The sequence below is a fragment of the Mustelus asterias genome, chromosome 4, assembly GCF_964213995.1.
Source record: "Mustelus asterias chromosome 4, sMusAst1.hap1.1, whole genome shotgun sequence".
Lineage (NCBI taxonomy): Eukaryota > Metazoa > Chordata > Chondrichthyes > Carcharhiniformes > Triakidae > Mustelus > Mustelus asterias.
In genome coordinates this window covers 90,108,770-90,130,517 of record NC_135804.1, presented here as the reverse complement: position 1 = coordinate 90,130,517, position 21,748 = coordinate 90,108,770, and the positions used below count along the sequence as shown (strand labels likewise).

The 21,748-nt window shown below is 41.5% G+C and overlaps 1 protein-coding gene across 4 annotated transcripts in view; it reads left to right on the top strand.

Moving 5' to 3' along the window:
- Positions 1–20,944, top strand: part of tenm1 (teneurin transmembrane protein 1) — a 770,685-nt gene extending 749,741 nt beyond the window's left edge. For all 4 annotated transcript variants that reach the window (XM_078211359.1, XM_078211358.1, XM_078211357.1 and 1 more), the window contains 2 exons: positions 11,963–12,105; positions 19,137–20,944. In XM_078211359.1, the coding sequence (XP_078067485.1) occupies positions 11,963–12,105; positions 19,137–19,889 (896 nt within the window). In that variant the 3' untranslated portion in view covers positions 19,890–20,944. The remainder of the gene's footprint in view (positions 1–11,962; positions 12,106–19,136) is intronic.
- The last annotated feature ends 804 nt before the right edge of the window (positions 20,945–21,748 follow it).

Below are 21,748 nucleotides of genomic sequence, written 5' to 3'. Positions count from 1 at the left end.
TACACATCTCTTTAACCTGTGCTAATGCTCTCTCCACTCACCTTGTCTGTACCTTTAAGACTTCATTAGCTGTAAAGACTCACATTCCAATCATTATTCATTATTCTGTAAATTGAGTTTGTGTCTTTATATGCCCTGTTTGCTGCTTATGAGCAGATCTTCCACTCACCTGATGAAGGAGCAGCGCTCCGAAAGCTAGTGGCGTTTGCTACCAAATAAACCTGTTGGACTTTAACCTGGTGTTGTTAGGCTCCTTACTGTGTTTACCCCAGTCCAACGCCTGCATCTCCACATCAGATTCCACACAGACAGTGACTCAAACTGGGAATCAAACCCGGGTCCCTGGTGCTATGGGGGAGCAGTGCTAAACATTGTGATGTATCCTCTTGTGGGAGAATCTTGAACAAAGTGTCATTATTTAAAAATAAGGAGTCACTTATTTAAGACAGAGATGAGGAGAATTTTGTTCTCTCAGAGGGTCATGAGTCTTTGGAACTCCCTTCTTCAAAAGGCAGTGGAAACAGAATCTTTGAATATTTTAAGTAGCATACTCCTGCCCTGAGTTCTTATGTTTGCATCTGATCCCATGGCTTTTTAAATGTGAAGCATTGTCAATTAAATGTTAATCTATATTGCACAATCATACTCTGTGCTAGTCTTGTATGTTTATTTTGTTTGTGTGTTGAGATACCAATGTGTGGAATTTTGAAATAATTCATGAATCAGAAAAAAAGATAAGCTGCATCCAAATTCAAATTATTGCATTAATGTTTTTAAAAAGTCCAAATTCCAGTCCTGTATGTTTCTTCAGAAGGAATTTCTCAAATGCAGATAATGAAAATATAACAAAACTTACTCCAACTTATAAATCAAAGAAAGGGTTCAATAAAGAAACTTCATTACTCCAAACGTTGGGCCTCGCCCTGGGCCACTCCAAGCTCCCCACAGTTCCAAACACGTTCTTATTTGTAGTGAGTCAGCTGGTCAGCTGACCATCACATCATTCTGTAATTGATTCCATGGTTTACTGGGTCAGCTGACCTTTACAACTTGTTACCATTGGTCACATTACATCCAAAACAAAGTGGTCACCGGTTACATTCTAACACTGTCGGAACCTTAGCTTATTGAATGAAATATCAATTTGCGTGAAACTCTGTCCCATTTAAAAGCCTGACCAGTAAGTTTGGTTGATGTCTTTTGAAGGATATTCAAATCAAAAGCTTTGAAACGCAGACTTCAAGAAAGGGAACTATTTCGTTTTTCATGTTGGGCATGATGGATTGTATAGATATTTCTTTCATGTTAGGCACTAGGCTGGATTTTCTGACCCTTCCCGCCAGCGGAATCTTCCAGTTCCGCTGATGACAATCCCTAGCGGTGGGGCGGACAGACCACGCAAAATGCTGTAGATATCGGCAGGACCGAAAGTTCCCACCACCGGCCACCCCCACCGTGGAAAAACATGCAATGGGTGGGGGGGGGGGGGGGTGTCATAGAAAATCCCACCCAATTTTTATGAATAAAGTAATGGCAAAGTCCTTCTCTAAAAAATGCCTTCAGCAGATATTACTATAAAATTCACAAACTGACTCTAGTAGGATCAAAATGAATTTAGCCAGTGCTCAAAGTGGGCTTTATTCATAATTTATGATATTCTCGAGAATACTAAAATAACACATCAGTCAAAAATTCCCACAAGACACATGCCGCAGCGTAACAATCCATCAAGTGCCATGCACTTAATTATTACAGCCACGCACATCCTGTTGGTTAAATGAAGTTTTCTGCCATACTTGCCCAGAAGCAAGGAACTGGTAGACTCCCCCACAGCAGGAAATAAATGGACGAAAGCTAAGCCTGACATGATTAATCTCCCAAGCCCTGTTTCCCACACTATTCATAGTAGGTTTCAGTAAAGAAGGCACTCAATAAGCTGGAAAAGTAAAAGTTGTCTTTTTCACATTTTCTATCAATTTAACAGGCAGGCCTCCCCTGCTTTTTCAATGTTGAGTTTGCCAAGTTGAAACAAAAGATTCCACCATTGCTACTAATTCAACCTTTCTTATATCAAAGGACTAAAATACAAGCTACAATATAAAGACTAACAAATGCCTCTCACACATCATAGAATCATCATAGAATTATAGAAGCCCTACAGTGCAGAAGGAGGCCATTCGGCCCATCGAGTCTGCACCGACCACAATTCCACCCAGGCCCTACCCCCATATCCCTACATATTTACCCGCTAATCCCTCTAATCTACGCATCTCAGGACTCTTAAGGGGCAATTTTTAGCATGGCCAATCAACCTAACCCGCACATCTTTGGACTGTGGGAGGAAACCGGAGCACCCGGAGGAAACCCACGCAGACACGAGGAGAATGTGCAAATGGTAGTATAGTGTAGTGTATGGTAGTGTAGTGTATGGTAGTGTAGTGGATATGGTACTGAACTTAAAACTTAGAGATCGTGAGTTGAAATGCCAGCATGGTAAATAAATCTGGGTAATTTGTGAACTAGCTTACCACTGTGCCAATGGCTGGGGTGGTATTCTTTCTTTTTCTTCCATACTTATGGTATCTTCTTAAAAATATATAATATACGTAAACTTATTTTGTTTTAACTGGTGGTGCACATCTACACATCACTTTGATGTTGGTGCACATCATAAAATTTCTTTGGTGCATGAATGGAAAACATTCGAAGGAAATGTTGGTTGTGAGGCTGGAGGAGATTACAGGGAAGGGGTGGGCCATTGAAGGATTGGAAAGAAAGAATGAGAATTTAACACTGAAGTGCTGCTTAACCATGAACCAGGATAGGTCAGTGAGCACAGGAGTGAGGGGCTTGATGTGAGTTAGGACACCGACAGCAGAGTGTGGATGACCTCAAGTTTACTGAAGGTAGAATGTGGGAGCTCGACAAGCCTCGAGGCCACAAAGTCAGGGATGAGGGTTTGAGCAGTAGATGAGCTAAGGCAGGGATGGAGTTAGGCAACATTACAGAGGTGAAAATCTGCAGTCTTAGTGATGATGTGAGCATGAATTTGGAATCTCCTCCCAGGGTCAAATACGACAGCGTGATTGCAATCATCCGAGTTCAGTGTTGGACAGTTATCAGGAAGAGTATGAAATTGGTAACTTAGGGAATGGAGTTTGTAACGAGGACTGAAGACAATAGATTTGATATTCCCAAGATTGAATGGAGGAAGTTTCTGTTCATCCAGTACAGCCTGTAAATGTCCACTGGGAGGTTCTGTTCCCCATGAGGAGTGGGGAGAAGATAGCAAGCATGACTGGAAGTGACAGAGGAGGTCAGTAGCAGAGTTTGGTGTCTTGCTCCTGGAGGCATTGCTGCAAGAGGCAGGAAAGGAGAGGAACATTCCACATTCAAGTGCAAAACCCAGCCTGTTCCTGAACATCACTCCTCAGTTGAATGTTCCGGAAACACTTCCTCACATCCGAATCTGACCACTGACACTCATCCTTGTCTTACTGCAATGTCACATCCATCCCTTATAGTGTCCCTCCACAATGCTACCCTCTCATGCCCTCAACACACTCCACTCCTCATTAATAGGTCTCATCCTTCTCCTGTTGCAGGAGGAGTGAGTACAGGAACCAAGGAAAAGCAAAGAACCATATGGGTGGCCCTCCCTTCATTGCCTCCTGGACAGCAGCAGATGAGGAGGTGGTGCTGGAGATAAACTGGGTTTCAGCACGCGTGGCCATTGGCAATAGATAAATATGGATCTCCCAGCTAAATATTAAGCCCACAACACATGACATTTGACGCTCACTGAGATTTGAGGTCACTAGCTATTGAAATATGATCATCTGCACAATGATGACTTAGAAATTGAAGAAGCTGCATCTGGTTTCTGGCTCCTGTGAAGTGCTTTGGTTGACAAGTTTGATCAACTACCCACTAACCAGGAGCTTTGTTTGTTTTTCCTTCTCTTCACGATTGGATGCATCCGAAGTGTGTTGTAAATATTGCGGTTAGTAAAGAGGAACTGAAACCTCATGGCTAGTGGATAATTGATTTAACCTGTCAATCAAAGGCAGAATGTTTATAAATGTTGTGGTGAGGAATAAAGGCAGCACTTGAGATGCATTTTTTCGATGAGCACTTTAATGACATAATTTAGCACTTCGATCTTATGACATTAACCAGGACCAATCCCTACTCAGGAATGTTTGAAGGCTTCAGGTGTCCATGGGGCATGGATATCAAAGTGACCAGGGCACTTCAAAGTTTTTAAAGGACAGAGGCAATAATGAATATCTTAACCAGAATTGTATCAGAAATCACCATCCCGAGAGTGAACATCACTTTTTCTGGAGCAACTCAGACAAGTGCAGCCACTCGACCACTATCCCAGGGGAAAGTCATTTGGTCAACCCCTTCCCTCCCAGCCCAAGCCCACCCAACCCCCAGGTCCCTTGAAGGACCTCTCTCCGCAGCCTGGCAGCAGCAGAGGGGCACAAGAGTCCAGTATTTACCTCTCTGCTCTCCCCACCCCCTGCTCAGATTTTAAGGCAGGTCTGGTTGTAAGTGTCAGGGTGCAGTGCAACATTGGCACTCGAATTGGCGGGAGCTGAAGGTGGGACCTGAGGGGACCACATCCCAGAGTGTCTCTCCTCTGGGGAGGTGGTGTGGGGCCTCTAGCTAGCGGGTGAGGGGGGGTGAGGGGGTGTCAGGTGACAATTTCCGTAGTGGGGGGGAGAACGTCATGCTGTTGAGAGGATGGGGTGCTTGTCAGTGGGGGTCACCATGTCCGTTGTGGGTGGGAGGGGGACCTGTCCGTCAGCGCTGAGATCAAAACAGGGCGGCTCGATCTCTGTAAAGCTGGGCTGGCTGGCATGTCCCATATTATGCATATTTTAAAATGCTAAAGGTGGGTGAATCCTACCTGACGTGCACTGCTAACGCCAGTGGTGAAACATTTCAGTTTTCCCCCTGGCTAGAATACTTAGAATGCAGTTGGGTGAATGGTGCCCCACAGTTCACAGTATGCCTCAGAACTTCCCATGTTGGAGGCATTGGAAGCTATTTAACACCCAAAAAAACAGAGCTTGTATTACCAAACATCTAGGTCACTGAGTCGATTCAGTAATTATGATGCTTTAGAGTGAGTATGTGGTTTTGTTTAACTGTTACGCAGACAGAAAGTTAAATACGTTATTGATAGTTTTGAGTTATAGGATTTTTTTCATCTTCCTGACAAGCGTTCCTGGTTGACTGATTGCTTTAATGGCTGAATGGCATTCTTATTTCAGATGTGTCAGATATATGAATATTTCATTTTTAAAAGCTGTTAAGGTTGTTGAAAACTACAAGGCGGACTGACAGATAATTGTACCGAAAAGGCTGTACAGACATATAATGAAGTAATTTCATTCAGTGTCATAGTTTGGTGCACTGAATTCAATCAGTGTGAAATTAAAAAGGATTCGGCTACACTCAGACAGTTGCAAGTACCATTACTAATCTTCTTCACAGAAAAGTGCTATTTTAGCAGTAAACTATTCATCCTTCCCTTGCAGGGACAGTAAATGATAATTTGCTCTGGATGTACAAAGTGAAGGTAACCTCAGGATGCTGCTTTCCAGAAATCCCCTTGCACAACATAGCATTAGCATAGAATTTTGACTTTTTAGTCATGGAGCATTTATTGCTGCCACTTCTCGTTCTGTTGTAGGTTGTTTAAATTGGGAAATGTTGCACGGTGGTTGCAGATAATATTCAGATGGGAAAAAAAACAGGAATATCATGGGAAATAGGGACCCGAATAGAACAAAATGGTGAGCAGCAATAATGGTATACATATTAGGGGAATTTTGCCATCCCACCCACCAGGGGAATCACAGTGGGCAGAGGGGGGTGTTGGGGGGTGAGCCATGCAAAGGTCCGTTGACCTCGGACAGAATTTTCCGGTTTTGGGGCAAGTGCAGCCAGAAAATCCCACCCATTGTATTAAATAACAGCAATGTTGCATACAGAACTGATGCTTTTTGGGAATGATGGAAGGGGAGAGATGGCCACGTCATTGCGAGTACCTGTTGTTCGCCTTACCACAAATCGTGAAGCTACATCTAAGAGCAATTGAAGGCCAACAAACAGAACATTTGCCAATGAATGTATTAAACAGTACAATATAGCCTGGTGACTGCTGACCTACAAGAGATTTGCTGTCATAATTCATAGCATAATTAAAAGACCCTGATTGAGATAGTGCCTTGCGTAGCTAACAGATGGTTCTATGTTCTAAATATAGAAATAAAATTGTCCTGAAATGATCTGCATGGTGAATACTTCTTAAAGGGATGTGGTGTTCAAAAAAAGTGAGGGCCAAACTGAGAAGAGGGAGAAACTTCATGCAGTACCTGCAGTGCAGGTGACACATTACAGTGATTGATTTAAATACACTCTGAAATTAGCATTGCCACTGCCTCCGAGACTTAGGTGCAAAAACCTATGCTGCATGTGGTGAGTGTAGCATTTTCAGGATTTGTCACAGGATGTTGTGCTGCACAAATATAATTGTCCTCATCACATGTCGCAATGACATCACACCCAGGTGAAGTGAGAAATTTGAATAAATTACTTTAATAAATGCACTTTAAAACATGGGTCCTGAAGGTATGCAGTCTGCAATTCTGGTCCTTGCCACTTTGATAGAGCCATTAACCTATTAACAACCAGGCTGGCATCTCATTTAAAATACTAGATGTAGAGGTTTTCGATGAATGCATCAAGTAGTCATACTCACAGTACACATTTTTTTGGATATGTTTATTGAAAATTTTACATAGCAAACAAACACAGATCCAGATCCACACAGTGCTCATGTGTTCATTCCAACGCGATTGGGCACAGGGCTCCCCTTGACCAAAGGACAAGCCCCTGGTATCCCTGGCACCCACCCCGCCCGAGTCCCGTCTAATTGCACCGGGAATGACAGTGGGAAAAGGCTGGAAATATGCAACAGGTCGGGGAGCATACACGGAGAAAGATACAGTGGTAATGGCTGAATTTTGACAGCCCAATGGCAACAGATTGGGAAGCAGGAAGGGAGCCTGTGTCCTCCCACCACCACAGCCTATTACCAGCAGCAGGAACTTCAGCAGCATGGGTAAGCACTAGAATTAAGGGCCACTTCCTGCCCATGCTGATATTTTGCCTACATCAGGATGGCCCACTGCCACATGGGAGGACAGCCAGGCAGACAATGGCAGCCTCCCAGCAGGTTTCTGGGTGTGGGTGGCGGGGTTAGGATGGCTCCTTAATGGCCATTCTATGGTCCTTGGAGGAGTTCCGCAGAGGCAATAGCTGCTGTTTATTAGGTGAGACCACCCATTCACCCATTCTCACCCCAGATCACCCAGGACCCTGGCCTGTCTGTCCCTGGCTTGTTCAAAGACACATCTTCTCCTCAAGAATGACACAGCACTAAGGCACCTACTTCTTCATGTTGCAGCCTGAGTAGTAGCCACCACTAGGAGTGGCTCCGAGGACTGTAGCACTGCCATCAGTTCTGGTAGTTAATTGGTAACCAGTAAAATTTCACACTAGAGTGGGGTCAGCTCATGCTTTCAGTCCCAGTGGTGGCATTTCTCACCTTGTGAGACATTTCAGCTCAATGGTTCAGATTAATGACCTTTCATTAGAACTCTTATTTCATCTTTGTAGCCTATCCACCAGGCTTTGCTTGTACCATAAACATGCACCACACACTTTTGAATATAATACACATTCTCCTTCCTCTCAATGTTCAACACCCGCATTGTGCATTCATGTCTGCTGTGTAAATCCTCCCTATTTAAACAATGAACAAATTCACCTTAATGTTGAAGTGATTATAAAGCAATATTAATTAAAGTAAAATTGATCAAATAAATCAATCAAGAACATCTCTTTCCCTGCTGCCATCAGACTTTTGAATGGACCTACCATATATAAGCAGACATTTCTCTACACCCTATCTGTAACTGCAACACTATATTCTGCACCTTCGCCTTTCCTTCTCTCCTAAGTACTCTATGAATGGTATGCTTTGTCTGTATAGCACACAAGAACCAATACTTTTCACTGTCACCCAATACATGTGACAATAATAAATCAAACCATATCAAACCTTAATCCAGGTTACACACAACTAATTTTATTTGATCAATTTTACTTTAATTAATATTGCTTTATATTCACTAACTGTGTATTTTAATTGCTTATTAAATGCTAAATAAATGCCATTTATTTTCTTCTATTTGCTCGTCTTTAAAAAAATGCAACCTCACAATTTAAATATTTGATCTCTTTTTCAATTCCAAATATCTGGAATTAGGAATCTACTGATGACCATGAAACCATTGTCAATAGTTGGAAAAACCCATCTGGTTCATTAACGCCCTTTAGGGAAGGAAATCTGCCGTCCTTACCTGGTTTGGCCTACATGTGACTCCAGAGCCACAGCAATGTGGTTGACTCTCAACTGCCGTCTGAACAAGGGCAACCAGGGATGGGCACCAAATGCTGGCCAGCCAGCGACGCCCATGTCCCACGAATGAATAAAATTTTTTTATAATTTCTATTTTCTGTGCAAAATTAAGTAATTAAACTATTTAATACTTGTTCCAAATTAATTCACACAATCCTCCACATTCAAATCAATTCCTCTTATATTCTGTATGTTCCAAACATAAATAAATTATTCAACCACTATCACCACTCACCCAACAAGCCATACTTAAATAAATATATTTCTCTTCTAAATTCACACATTGATATTTTTATGTTAAATTTATTTCGAAACTCCATTGGTTTCATGATTTCTGAGCAGCTCAACAGGAATTCCATGAGTATCTCATAAATCTTTATGTCTGCAACACTTCAAAATGTCATGTTTGGAAGTGTAACACAGCAAACCATGTGTCATAATAGATCTGAATGGCTCAAAATAGTTTTTTCAAAATTGCAACCAATTACAACTGAAAAACCGACAAGAATCTTTTTTTTCATAAAGCTCAGAGAGAGCTGATCTTCTCTGTTGAGTTTTGCTGGATTTGATAACTTCACCCTGGAGGAAGAACTGAGGATTCACAAGCAACTGCCAATCTCGAGGCCAATGAAACTTACTCCTCTGTTGAGTCTCATGCAGTGTTAGTCATTGCTGTTACATACTCGCTTCTCTCAACAACAGCATTTGATCTCAGAGTTTCGGGTTTAATGGTTAAATAACAAACACAGATCAACATTGAAACATAGCAAATATGAGCAGGAGTAGGCCATTCAGCCCTTAGAGCCTGCTTCATTATTCATAATGATCATGATGACCTTCCAACTCAGTAGCTTGATCTTGTCGTCCTCCCCTCACCCCACCCCCCCAATATCTTTTGATCCCCTTCACCCCAAGAACAATGGGTGGAATTTTCTTGTCCAGCCAGCCACGGGAACCATAGCGGGCAGGACACAGACGATGCAAAGGTCCTTTGACCTAGGGCGGGATTTTCCAACATTGGGGCAATCACGACCGGAAAATCCCACCCAATATCTAACTGCTTCTTGAAAGCATACAAAGTTTTGGCCTCAATTGCTTTCTCTGGTAATGAATTCAACAGGCTTACCACTCTCTGGGTGAAGAAATTGTGCCTCATCTCAGTCCCAAAAGGTTTACCCCTTATCCTTAGACTATGAGCCCTGCTTCTGAGCACTCCACCATCAGGAATATCCTTCCTGCCTCTACCCTATCTGTTAAAATTTTATAGATTTCTATGAAATCCCCTCATTTTTTCAAAACTCCAGTGAATATTATCCTAACCGGCTCAATCCCTCCTCACTTGTCAGTCTGCCATCCCAGGAATCAGTCTTGGAAACGTTCTCTGCACTTCCTCTGTAGCAAATAAACTTGGACAAACTTGGCTTGTATGCCAATGATTTTAGAACATTGAGGGATGATATAATCAAGCTGTTCAAAATAATTCAGGAGGAAAGATTAAGGACAAGATTTATTGCTGGTGGTAGATGTGAAATATGAGGGCACAGTTTAAAAATAAAGCGAAGACATTTGGAAGTGATATCAGAAGCACTTGTTCATATAAACGGTAATGGAGGTCTGAAAATCATTCCCTCAAAAGGCTTTGAAAGTTTCAACACTGAGATGATAAGGATGTTGTTGGGTAAATCTATTAAGGGTTACACAGAAAAGGCAATTGAGGTACAGATCAGCCATGATCTAATTGAAATATGGATCAGACTTGAAGAAATAATGAGTCTACTTCTGTTCCTAACTTCATATTATTATCTACTTAAAGCACTTTTAGGAAGTGCTTGCGCAGATGGAAGATAAAATTTGCACTGTGCAAAGTTTATACTTTCTGTTCAGATAAAGCACAGTGCCATCTTGGCAATGGATGGCTAAATTCAATACAGTCTCTTTAAGCCTCTTAAGGACTTTGAGGACCATAAGCATACTATATGTAATATATGTATATATATATTAAAAATTATGAGCGGAATTTTCTCATTTTTGCACAGTGTTGGCTGAGGGGAGAAAACCAGTGTGCAGTTCACAGTTGGTTTTTCTCACCAGACAATCCAACATTGAGTGCAAAAAGATTCATAGGCGTGGCTCGCTTCATCACGCTAGCAGGCAGGGCTGGAAAAAGTTGGCAACACTGGGATTTTCAAGTTCGGAGTGCTCCAATCTCCGAATATAAAAGAATATATAATGTTAAGGATATACAGGTAGAGAGTATTGATTGATTAAGTATCTTGACCACATATAAAGAAAGACTTCCCAGGAAAACTATTTTAATTTAATTACATAAGGCTCTTCCGCAAGTTTTGACTTTTCTGTTGCAATGCCCCCTTAAGTGGTTGTTAATTTCTTTATCATTTAATTTGTTGATTTTATTAGGTTCTTAAAAGCACATAAAGATAAACTTCTAGGACACTCGCTGTTGGTTAGAAAGGAGGTTGGCCTATGTAATGTTACATTCTATAAATAGATCTAATATTAACTAAAAAGATTGATTTCTGGTTTCTTACTTCACCATTTCATTTCTTAAATCTGAAACTTATCTGAGCAGTGGCCGTTTGGGTAAGATTTTAGTGGGCTGATGCTAACCATACCCAATTATTAGTTACTGAGGAGCAGAATGAAATGAATGGTAAATGAACAAAACACAGCTTCCGGGAATCTTTTTGATTATACTTTACTGAGGGCTCTGTCCTGTGCTTTGGATTGAGTTTTCACTATGAAAGGTGTGATCAGTCATATTAAGTGCTTCAATCCACAGGAATAGATGTTTGTCACATGTGAACAGATGAAGAAATGCTTCTATTATTCATGTTCATAAAAATGTTTACATATAAACTATGGTTGGGTTTAGTATCTATCATATAAAATCCACAGACTGAGCAACACTTTATAATAATTCTTCCTTCTCTGTCTTGTGTCTCTGTTGTTCATAGTTTATTTTCTTTTTAGTGGACCATCCTTTCTGACATACCATTCACTCTGTATCTCTGCTGATCCCTGGCCTTTTAATTCTTTTGTGTATCTTAATCTAACCCAAGCAAATCTCCATTCTTTCTGACTGATCTTTAATGGCTCAGGAGGTAAGTGGCCTGCAATCTGTTGCTGGATAAATATTGAGCAAATTTCTCAAAAACAATTAAAGTATGCAGTGAGAAAAGGCCATCCGACCCATTCAGCCCATTCCCTCCATTCATCAAACATAGTTCTTCCCTCTTTGACTCTATCCAATGCAGTCAACTGTTTACAATATGTCAGACAGAATTTGCAATCAAGATCTCTAGTGTAAACTGAATAACTATAATGCTTAATCATAACTAATATAGCTTTAATAGTTGAATAGTATGAAGCCGAGTGATGATTTACAAAAGTGTGCTAAGTATAAATATATTACTTATGTTTTTTTTTCTGGGTTTATAGACATTGGAAGTTGGCTGCAACTATTTGGCTTCCAGTTGCATAATGTAGTGCCCGGATTTCCAAAGCCAGAAATGAGTGTCATGGAAGCAACCTATGAACTTCTGAAAACTCAATCCAGAACACAAAACTGGGATCCCAGCAAGGTATGATGAGAAAACACATTACCCTGTCTTTTTATTTAATATATTTTTCCAATTTTTTTCCCTCCTTTTCTGGAAACTCATGTTTAAGAGACACTATCAACCTCACCCAAGTGGTCAGTCTTTATATAGGAACCTAAGCAAAGCACATCAGCAGGCTGATTTTCTTCAGGCTTGGACCCAATCCTGCTCTCATCCAGCCTCCATACACTTGTATTTTCAAAGAAAGGTCACTGGATTGTCATTTGGAGTGGATCCTTTGCCTCATAGTCCCCATTGCATCCCAGGGGCGGCTGAGGCCAGATGGGTTGTTTGGACATCATGCTAAACCAGGTTCATTCTGCAATCTTAGACAGTCATAAAAGACCCTTGGCAATACTTGAAGAGAGATGGGACATTCTTCTACTCCCTGGCCAACATTTATTTCTTAACTACTCCCACTAGAATAGTTTAAATTCATAATTTATCTCATTACTGTTTGAGAGTTCTAGCTGTCTGCAAATGGGTTGCTGTGCTACAACTAACTTGCATTTATATGGGCAACTTCCTTCAAATCAAGACATCCCAATGTGCTTCACAGCCAGTTAGGCACTTTTAAAGTATAGACACCGCCCTATCATAGAAAGAAACAGCAATTAATTTGTGCAAGTCAAAATCCTATGCACACAAAAATCGTAAAGTTACCCTGGGGCAGCATGGTGGTACACTGGTCAGCACTGCTTCCTCACAGCACCGAGGAACCGGGTTCAATTCCGGCCTCAAGTCACTGTCTGTGTGGAGTTTGCACATTCTCCCCGTGTCTGCGTGGGTTTCTTCCGGGTGCTCCGGTTTCCTCCCACAGTCCAAAAATGCACATGTTAGGTTGATTGGCCCTAGTGCTGGGGGATTAGCAGGGTAAATATGTGGAATTGCGGGAATAGGGCCTGGTGGGATTGTGGTCAGTGCAGACTTGATGGAGCGAATAGCCTCCTTCTGCACTGTAGGGATTCTGTGATTCTATGAAGGGTCATTCTTGGTGCTCATCGATAACGAGGATGACATTCTATGATGTACTTATTGCATCATCACTAAAAGCATACACAAGTATACACGCAAAAACAATATTTCCCCTTTTCTTTAAAGCTTCTTGAACAATTCCCCAGCCAAAAAAGCCACCAAGAATGCCTTCTCCTAGGTTTCCTGCAGTCTAAGGTTAACTGCTAAGCAGAGTTGGGATTCTTCATCCCTCCCTTTGGGCAAAGGTTTAATTACATATAAAATGTTAATATTATTTTGTGATCAACAATAAGACTCCTTTATCCAAGTGGAGGATTCTAGTAATATCGGTTAAGCCATAAAACTGGCACTGTACAAAAAAGCCTGGAATATTTTATTCTCTGAAAAATGTCAAGCTGAACATTGTAAATCCATTATATTTCTAGAAGTCATGTTAGCATGATTGACAAATCCCTAATAGCTAATACCTCTGGTGCAGTGATTAACTTTCAAGTCATACTTCGCTCAGTCTCTGGTTGGAATTGTACCAAATTCAGGTAGGCCTTGAGCAGGATTCTACAGCATCCCAGTTGCGTGTTTCTCCATAGCAGAGGCGGCACACTGTTCACTGGGGGCGGGATTCTCTGGTCCCACCGCTGTCAATGGCATTTCCCATCGATGTCACTGGGAAATCCGTGGAAAGGAGTGCGCTGCCTGTGGGATCAGAGAATCCCACCAGCGTGAACAACTGGGGAATTCCAGCCATTAGCCAGAGAAAGAAAGTATAAGACCAGCAATGGGTAGAGGACACTGAATGGACCATCTGCTGCAAAAGGTGAATTGAAATATGGTGATAGCCATTTGTGATCTTTTACAAAACCTTGTACTATTAGATTACTTTAAAATTTATACACATGAGCTTTTGATGTTAAATGAATTTTATGGTGCGAATGTTTATTCTTCGTACAAGGTCAATGCCTGGTATAGCTCGGGTATGAGAGTAATGGACTAAAGATCGGAAAGGTCTATAGCTTGATGTCAAGTTATTGTTATGCAGTTCAATGGAATTTTGCAATGCACAGGTGTAGGTTTCTCCACATGAACACAATTAGAATATGGAGTAGACTACCAGAGTAAACTGAAAAGAAGTCAGCACAATATTAAAAAGGAATTGGATAAGCACGAAAGCAAAAATCAAACAGTATTGTTACAATTGGTCCCCAGGCAAGGTCCACCAAATTGTTACGATTCCAGATAAGGTGCCCCAAATTGTTATGCCCCAGGTGAGAAACAATGAATGGACACCCCAACATTGTTCAATCCCCTCGGTTGATTGCAACAAGATTAATTTTTAAAAAGATCCCTTCCCTTTTCCCAGTCCAAAGTTCCGAGCACTGCTCCTTCATGAGGTGAGTGCAGGGTTTGTTTCACAAACGGGGCATATATAGACACAAACTCAATTACAAGATAATGGCTGGAATACGAGTCTTAACAGGTAATCAAGTCTTTACAGGTGCAGACAATGTGAGGGGAGAGAGGGTTAGGCACAGGTTAAAGAGATGTGAATTGTCTCAAGCCAGGACAGTTAGACAATTCACACCTCTTTAACCTGTGCTTAACCCTCTCTCCACTTGCATTGTCTGCACCTGTAAAGACTTGATTACCTGTTAAGACTCGGATTCCAACCATTATCTTGTAATTGAGTTTGTGTCTATATATGCCTGTTTGAGAAACAAATCCTGCACGCACCTGATGAAGGAGCAGTGCTCCGAAAGCTTGTGCTACCAAATAAACCTGTTGGACTTTAACCTGGTGTTGTGAGACTACTTACTGTGCCTACCCCAGTTCAATGCCGGCAACTCCACATCATGCCCAGTCCAAATGCATTTATGTTTAAAAAAGAGCTAATTTAACCAGGCTTTCTTGAGTTAAAGAAAAGAGTGAGTATATTAGTTGCTAAAACACAAGGAAAAAAATAATAAAATGCAGCACACAAACCTGTAGGTCTGCAAGGCAGACTTTAAAATGAGAAGTGAGTCCAAAAATAAAAGTTAGAAAAAATATATAAATCAGTCTTTGGCTTGTCCATGGAGAAATGTTGTGGCTGTTCGGTTGGGTGATTCCATTCGCATTGACTTTGATAGTTCCTCAGTTGGTTTGGAGATTCTTGATTCTGCATGTTAGCTGAAAGAAATTGCCTTATTTCCTTTTTGGCTGTGGCTTTGCCAAATTATAACTTGCTTCCAGCGATCAGAGAGAGGGAGACTTTTTTTTAACCTGAAAGTGCAGTGTTGCCTGCAGTATGTTCTTCAGCTGTGACCCTCACAGCACACATTAACACAATAGGACGAGAACAGCAGACTAGCACACCCAGACCTGGATAACAGTTGCTTTTTAACCCTTTTTCTTGTGTATTCCTGGAAGGCAAAACATACAAACATGTCTCTCACCAGAAAGTGCATTCTTTCAACTTCACATCATGATTACAATCTGGGATATGACTCACAGAAGATGGTTTCCACCAAGATGGTAATCAGCTTCTATGAATGCCACAGGAGATGACAGTTCAGCTATTTCATTGCATCTCTTTTTTTGAAGTGTCTCTGTCAGAAAAGGTGCAGCATTCCATTCTCTCTGGACTAGTTAGTCAGTTGGAATCCACACTGGGATTTTGCAGCAAGTGGTTATTTTGCAGTCTCAGCCAGTTTTTGCTTGTATGTCCTCTTTTTTTAAAAACAGGTGTCTTACTTAAAAGTTCCGTATGTCTATAAGTAATTCAGGGCTATGATCTGTTGTCATGTATAAAGAAAGTAGTTCAGTAACTAGCTCAAATCTAGAGGCAGCACTAGCACAGGCACAATTTTTAAGATTTTTAATACAGATTAATTAGTGAATGATTGTCTCCGCTGTTGAACCATTTTTGGATTCATCATAAAGCAAAACATTGCAGTTGCTAAAAAGTATGAAATACAAACAGATAATGCAGGAAATACTCAGCATAGCTGGCAGCATCCCTGGAGAGGGATAGGAGTCAATGTTTCAGGTTGAAATGCAACAGGGTTGAAGCAAATACAGAGGCAGAGGAATCAGGGAAGGGGAAAGAATCAAAGGAAAGAGGCATAGATAGGGTGGATAGTCAGAGGCTTGTTCCAAGGGTGATAGTGTCAATTACATGGGTACACAGGTTCAAGGTGAGAGGGGAAAATTTAAGCGGGGGAAGCTTTTCACGCAGAGAGTGGTGGGTGCCTGGAACATGCTGCCAGAGGAGATGGTGGAAACAAACAAATTAGCAACATTTAAAAGGCATCTGGATGGGCACATGAATAGGGAGGGAATAGAGAGATACAGACCGAGTAAGGGCAGAAGGTTTTTTTTACTCTAGTTAGGGCATCATGATCGGTACAGGCTTGGAGGGCCAAAGGGCCTATTCCTGAGCTGTACTTTTCTTTGTTCTTTGAAGGGTCTGTGATAGAATGGAAAGCTGAAGAGATTAAATAACAAAAAGGTTGATGGTGTCAGGCAGAAGGAAATGGTGATGAGACAAACAAATAAACAAAAGAGGTTTTGAGGAGGTATAAATAGAAAAACCAGAACCATCATCAGCAGTTGTGCTTCATTCATAAAATGCAGCATGGTGGCACAGTGGTTAGTACTGCTGCTTCACAATGCCAGGGCCCCGGGTTCGATTCCGGCATTGGGTGACTGTCTGTGTGGAGTTTGCACGTTCTCCCCATGTCTGCGTGGATTTCCTCCAGGTGTCACAGAGTCATAGAGGTTTACAGCATGGAAACAGGCCCTACGGCCCAACTTGTCCATGCCGCCCTTTTTTTTTTAAAACCCCTAAGCTAATTCCAATTGCCCACATTTGGCCCATATCCCTCTTTACCCATCTTACCCATGTAACTGTCTAAATGCTTTTTCAAAGACAAAATTGTTCCCCCCTCTACTACTACCTCTGGCAGCTTGTTCCAGACACTCACCACCTTCTGTGTGAAAAAATTGCCCCTCTGGACACTTTTGTATCTCTCCCCTCTCACCTTAAACCTATGCCCTCTAGTTTTAGACTCCCCTACCTTTGGGAAAAGATATTGACTATCTAGCTGATCTATGCCCCTCATTATTTTATAGACTTTTATAAGATCACCCCTCAGCCTCCTACGCTCCAGAGAAAAAAGTCCCAGTCTATCCAGCCTTTCCTTATAACCCAAACCATCAAGTCCCGGTTGCATCCTAGTAAATCTTTTCTGCACTCTTTCTAGTTTAATAATATCCTTTCTATAATAGGGTGTCGAGAATTGCACACAGTATTCCAAGTGTGGCCTTACCAAGTCTTGTACAACTTCAACAAGGACATTCCAACTCCTGTCTTCAATGTTCTGACCGATGAAACCAAGCATGCCGAATGCCTTCTTCACCACTCTGTCCACCTGTGACTCCACTTTCAAGGAGCTATGAACATGTACCCCTAGATCTCTTTGTTCTGTAACTCTCCTCAATGCCCTACCGTTAACTGAGTAAATCCTGCCCTGGTTCAATCTACCAAAATGCATCACCTCGCATTTATCTAAATTAAACTCCATCTGCCATTTGTCAGCCCACTGGCCCAATTGATCAAGATCCCATTGCAATTGGAGATAACTTTCTTCACTGTCCACTATGCTACCAATCTTAGTGTCATCTGCAAACTTACTAACCATGCCTCCTATATTCTCATCCAAATCATTAATATAAATGACAAATAACAGTGGACCCAGCACTGATCCCTGAGGCAGACCTGGTCCAGTTTGAAAAACAGCTCCGGTGCTCCGGCTTCCTCCCGCACTCCAAATATGTGCAGGTTAGGTGGATTAGGAGCCATGCTGAATTACCCCTTAGTGTCCCAAGATGTTTTAGTTAGATGGATTAGCCATGGAAAATGTATGGGGTTACAAGGAAAAGGTGGGAGAGAGGGACTGGGTAAGGTACTCTGTCAGAGAGTCAGTGCCTCTTCTGCACTGTAGGGATTCTATGATTGTATGAAGTGGTTTATTTTACATGGGGACAACAACTGCAGATTGGGTGACTGCTTAATGGGACATTTCCCTCCAGTTTGCAAACATAAGCGTGTGTGTGTGCTTCCTGCTGCCTGTCATTTTAATTCTCTGCCGCACTCTCACTCTGACCTCTGTACATTTCGCCACACCTCATGTTTTAATTGGGCATTTTACAGTCTTCCAGACTAAATATCGTGTTCACATATGCCACCTCCATTTTATTTATTTTTATTTATTTTTATTCTCTTGTGACATTTTGTATTTTTTTTTGTTTTTGGATGACAGCTATTGATGATTCTCCTACACCCATTCCAACCTCCTCAGAATCCATAACTGATTTCTCTGCTTGTGCCATGACCATCTTCTTTGACCCTATACCAGCATTCATTTGTAATTTAATCTCTCTTGCCTCCCGCTTGTCACTGACCTTCCCTTTTGCTCATTCCTATTCCCCATGTTCTGCATTTGCTTAAACCCTGATATCTTTATAACTTTTCCAGTTTGGATGAAAACTCATCAAACTTGAAACATTAAGAGAATTTTCTGTTTGGATTTATTAAAATATTGTTGTGACCTACCTAATACAATAGATCTCCTTCTAAATATACCTTTAGTAGTCATAACAAATCTCAGAAATCGAATGTTACAGGGATATTGGGAGATTATTTTTTTTCTTGTCTTTGTGTCGGTGACATGGGGGGGAATTTTCCCATCCCGTCCATATCAGGAATCGTAGCAGGTTGGGGGGCGGACCATGCAATGGTCCATTGACCTCAGGCAGGATATTCCAGTTTTGGGGTCGAGCGTGGCCGGAAAATCCCACCCATTGTATGTATGGAAAGAATATTTCTTATTGTCACTATTTCAAATGAATTCCAGAAGAGAACACTTAAAATTCCTGCAGAATTAGTAACAAGAAATCTTCCTGCTCTCTTCACAATCTCATTCTCACAATGGTCAGAGGAAATAATACCCTATTGTCGTTTGTTTGCACTTCATCAGGAGCTCTTTCTCTTCTCTTTGCAGGTTGTTTTGGGTGTGCAGTGTGAACTACAGAAGCAGCTCAAAAGCTTCATTTCTCTGGAACGTCTGCCCCAGGCTTACATAAGGAACCGCAAACATTGCCAAGATAATCGACCAAAATTTGCCGCGGTTCCTTCCATGTTTGGTAAAGGAGTAAAGTTCGCAATTCAAGATGGCAAGGTGACCGCTGACATCATTGGAGTCGCCAGTGACGACAGCCGACGAATAGCTGCTGTCCTCAACGGGGCTGATTATCTGGAAAATCTCCATTTTACAATTGATGGTCGCGATACACATTACTTTGTCAAGTCAGGACCTCTAGAAGAAGACCTAGCCATAATAGGGAATACCGGAGGAGGTCGTGTACTGGAAAATGGTGTCAATGTGACTGTCTCTCAGATGACCTCTGTGGTGAATAGAAGGACTAGAAGGTTTGCAGACATTCAGTTGCAGTACGGAGCTCTAAGCTTCAACATTCGATATGGTGCCACCATTGAAGAAGAAAAAATCCACGTGTTGGAGATGGCCAGGCAGAGAGCTGTAGCCCAAGCCTGGGCAAAGGAACAGCGCAGGGTGCAAGAGGGGGAGGAGGGTATCAGGTCTTGGACTGAGGGAGAAAAGCAGCAGCTGCTCAGCAGTGGAAGCGTACAAGGCTATGATGGGTTTTTTGTATTGTTTGTGGAACAGTATCCGGATCTTTCCGACAGTGCCAACAACATCCAGTTTATGAGACAGAGTGAAATAGGGAAGAGGTAACGGTGAAGAAACACCTGCCTTTCAGTCACCAAAGACTGCCTGTTTTTAAGACATTTGTTGATTTGCTGTACTCTTTTCTAGAATGATATCCTGTAAATATTGTGATGGAGAAAACAAGTCAATTTTCAAGCTGCCTTCAAATGTGATAAAATATGGTATTTTAATAATACCCCTGTTTAGCATTCCTTTTAGTGGTTGGACCACAGCTCTGGTCCATTATCAGTAATATTGGAAAATAGTGGCCAGTCCAGATCAGACATAACTCTATATTATAGTTCCAGAATGCACTAGTAGGGGTTGAGTGCATTCTTTAAATACTGTATTTTGTCTCTAATGTACCACTAGAAAAAATGCCAACTGTGTTCTTCATAACGGCTCAGACTCACGTATTTTCTGTCACAAAATGATTGTCTAAGAGTGTGTGGCATTATTGGGCTACATATATTAGCTAAAGCTATTTAATTTTAATATTCTTTTTTTATTTAATCATGAATGGTCTATAATACTGTGAACAAGGAGAGTATGGACGGTTGGTGTATAAAGCACAGCACACCGATTATAAACTGCTTATAGTGGTGGGTGTGGTGAATGCCTGATGTGCATTATTTTCCCAGTAAAACATACCTTTATTGTTCACCATTTATACCAGTTCTTGCCTCATTTAAATTATTTGATGGTGTATTTGCTAGGTTAATAAGCAATTTGGTTTCCTTTTTCAGGTATAACAGTATCACGAGTTACGCACAGAATTGTAACTTCTTTACTAAATTTTGTGTAACTAATTTTAAAATGTAGTCTTGGCAAAATGTCATCAAACACTTGAAGTATGAGAAGGACAAGCCAGACAAGCTGTTAGTCTTTTTAATTATGTTGTGAAGTTACTGGTAAACATTATTATTGCCAGCCATTGCGACCTGCTAATTGTTACGTGTTTTCATGTACTGAGTATGCAGTCTGCATTCAAGCAAGATATAATGGAAGTCAGTTCTGGATTTGTGGAAACAACTGATTCTGTGTGAAAGTTTATAAATAAAAGTAGCACAATTGGGCTGGGCATTAACTTTTATTCATTTGCCAATTCCTGAGTGGATTCATGCAGGCTATTGCAAAAGCATGATTTTCTTTTACTGGTTTCACACTGCAATTCCTTTGGCTCTGAAAGGGACAGCATCTAACAGTGAGCTGGGGTTGAATTCTCTGGAGAGAATGGTTCACATATCAGGTAGATGCATTTCAAATGAGAAAGTTAGGAACAAGGAAGGAAGACTTATTTGTTTATGTTCGTTCATGGGATATGGACGTCGCTGGCTGGACTAGTACAAAATTTTAGCTTGAGGGTAACAAAGCTGCGCTGTAAAGGGCGTTGGCTATGAGGAGAGGTTGAATGAACTAGGATTTCTTTCCCTGGAAAGACAGAGGTTGAGGGCAAATCTGATAGTGGTCTACAAAATTATGAGAGTCTTAGACAGGTTGCATAGTCAGAGGCCTTTTTACCAGGGTGGAAATGTCAATTAGAAGGGAGCACAGGTTCAAGGTGAGAGGGGGAAAGTTTAAGGGAAATGTGCAGGGGAAGTTTTTCACACAGAAAGTGTTGGTCCTGGAACGTGCTGCCACAGGAGGTGGTGGAAGCAGCCACATTAGCAACATTTAAGAGGCATCTGGATGGGTACATGAATAGGGAGGGATTAGAGGGATAAGGACCGAGTAAGGGCAGAAAGCTTTTTTCCAGTTCAGTTAGGTCATTGTGATCAGCAGGGGCTTGGAGGGCCAAAGGGCCTGTTCCTGTGCTGTGCTTTTCTTTGTTCTTTAAATCGTCAGAGAAGACAAGTAAAGCAGACAGAATGCGGGATAAATTCACT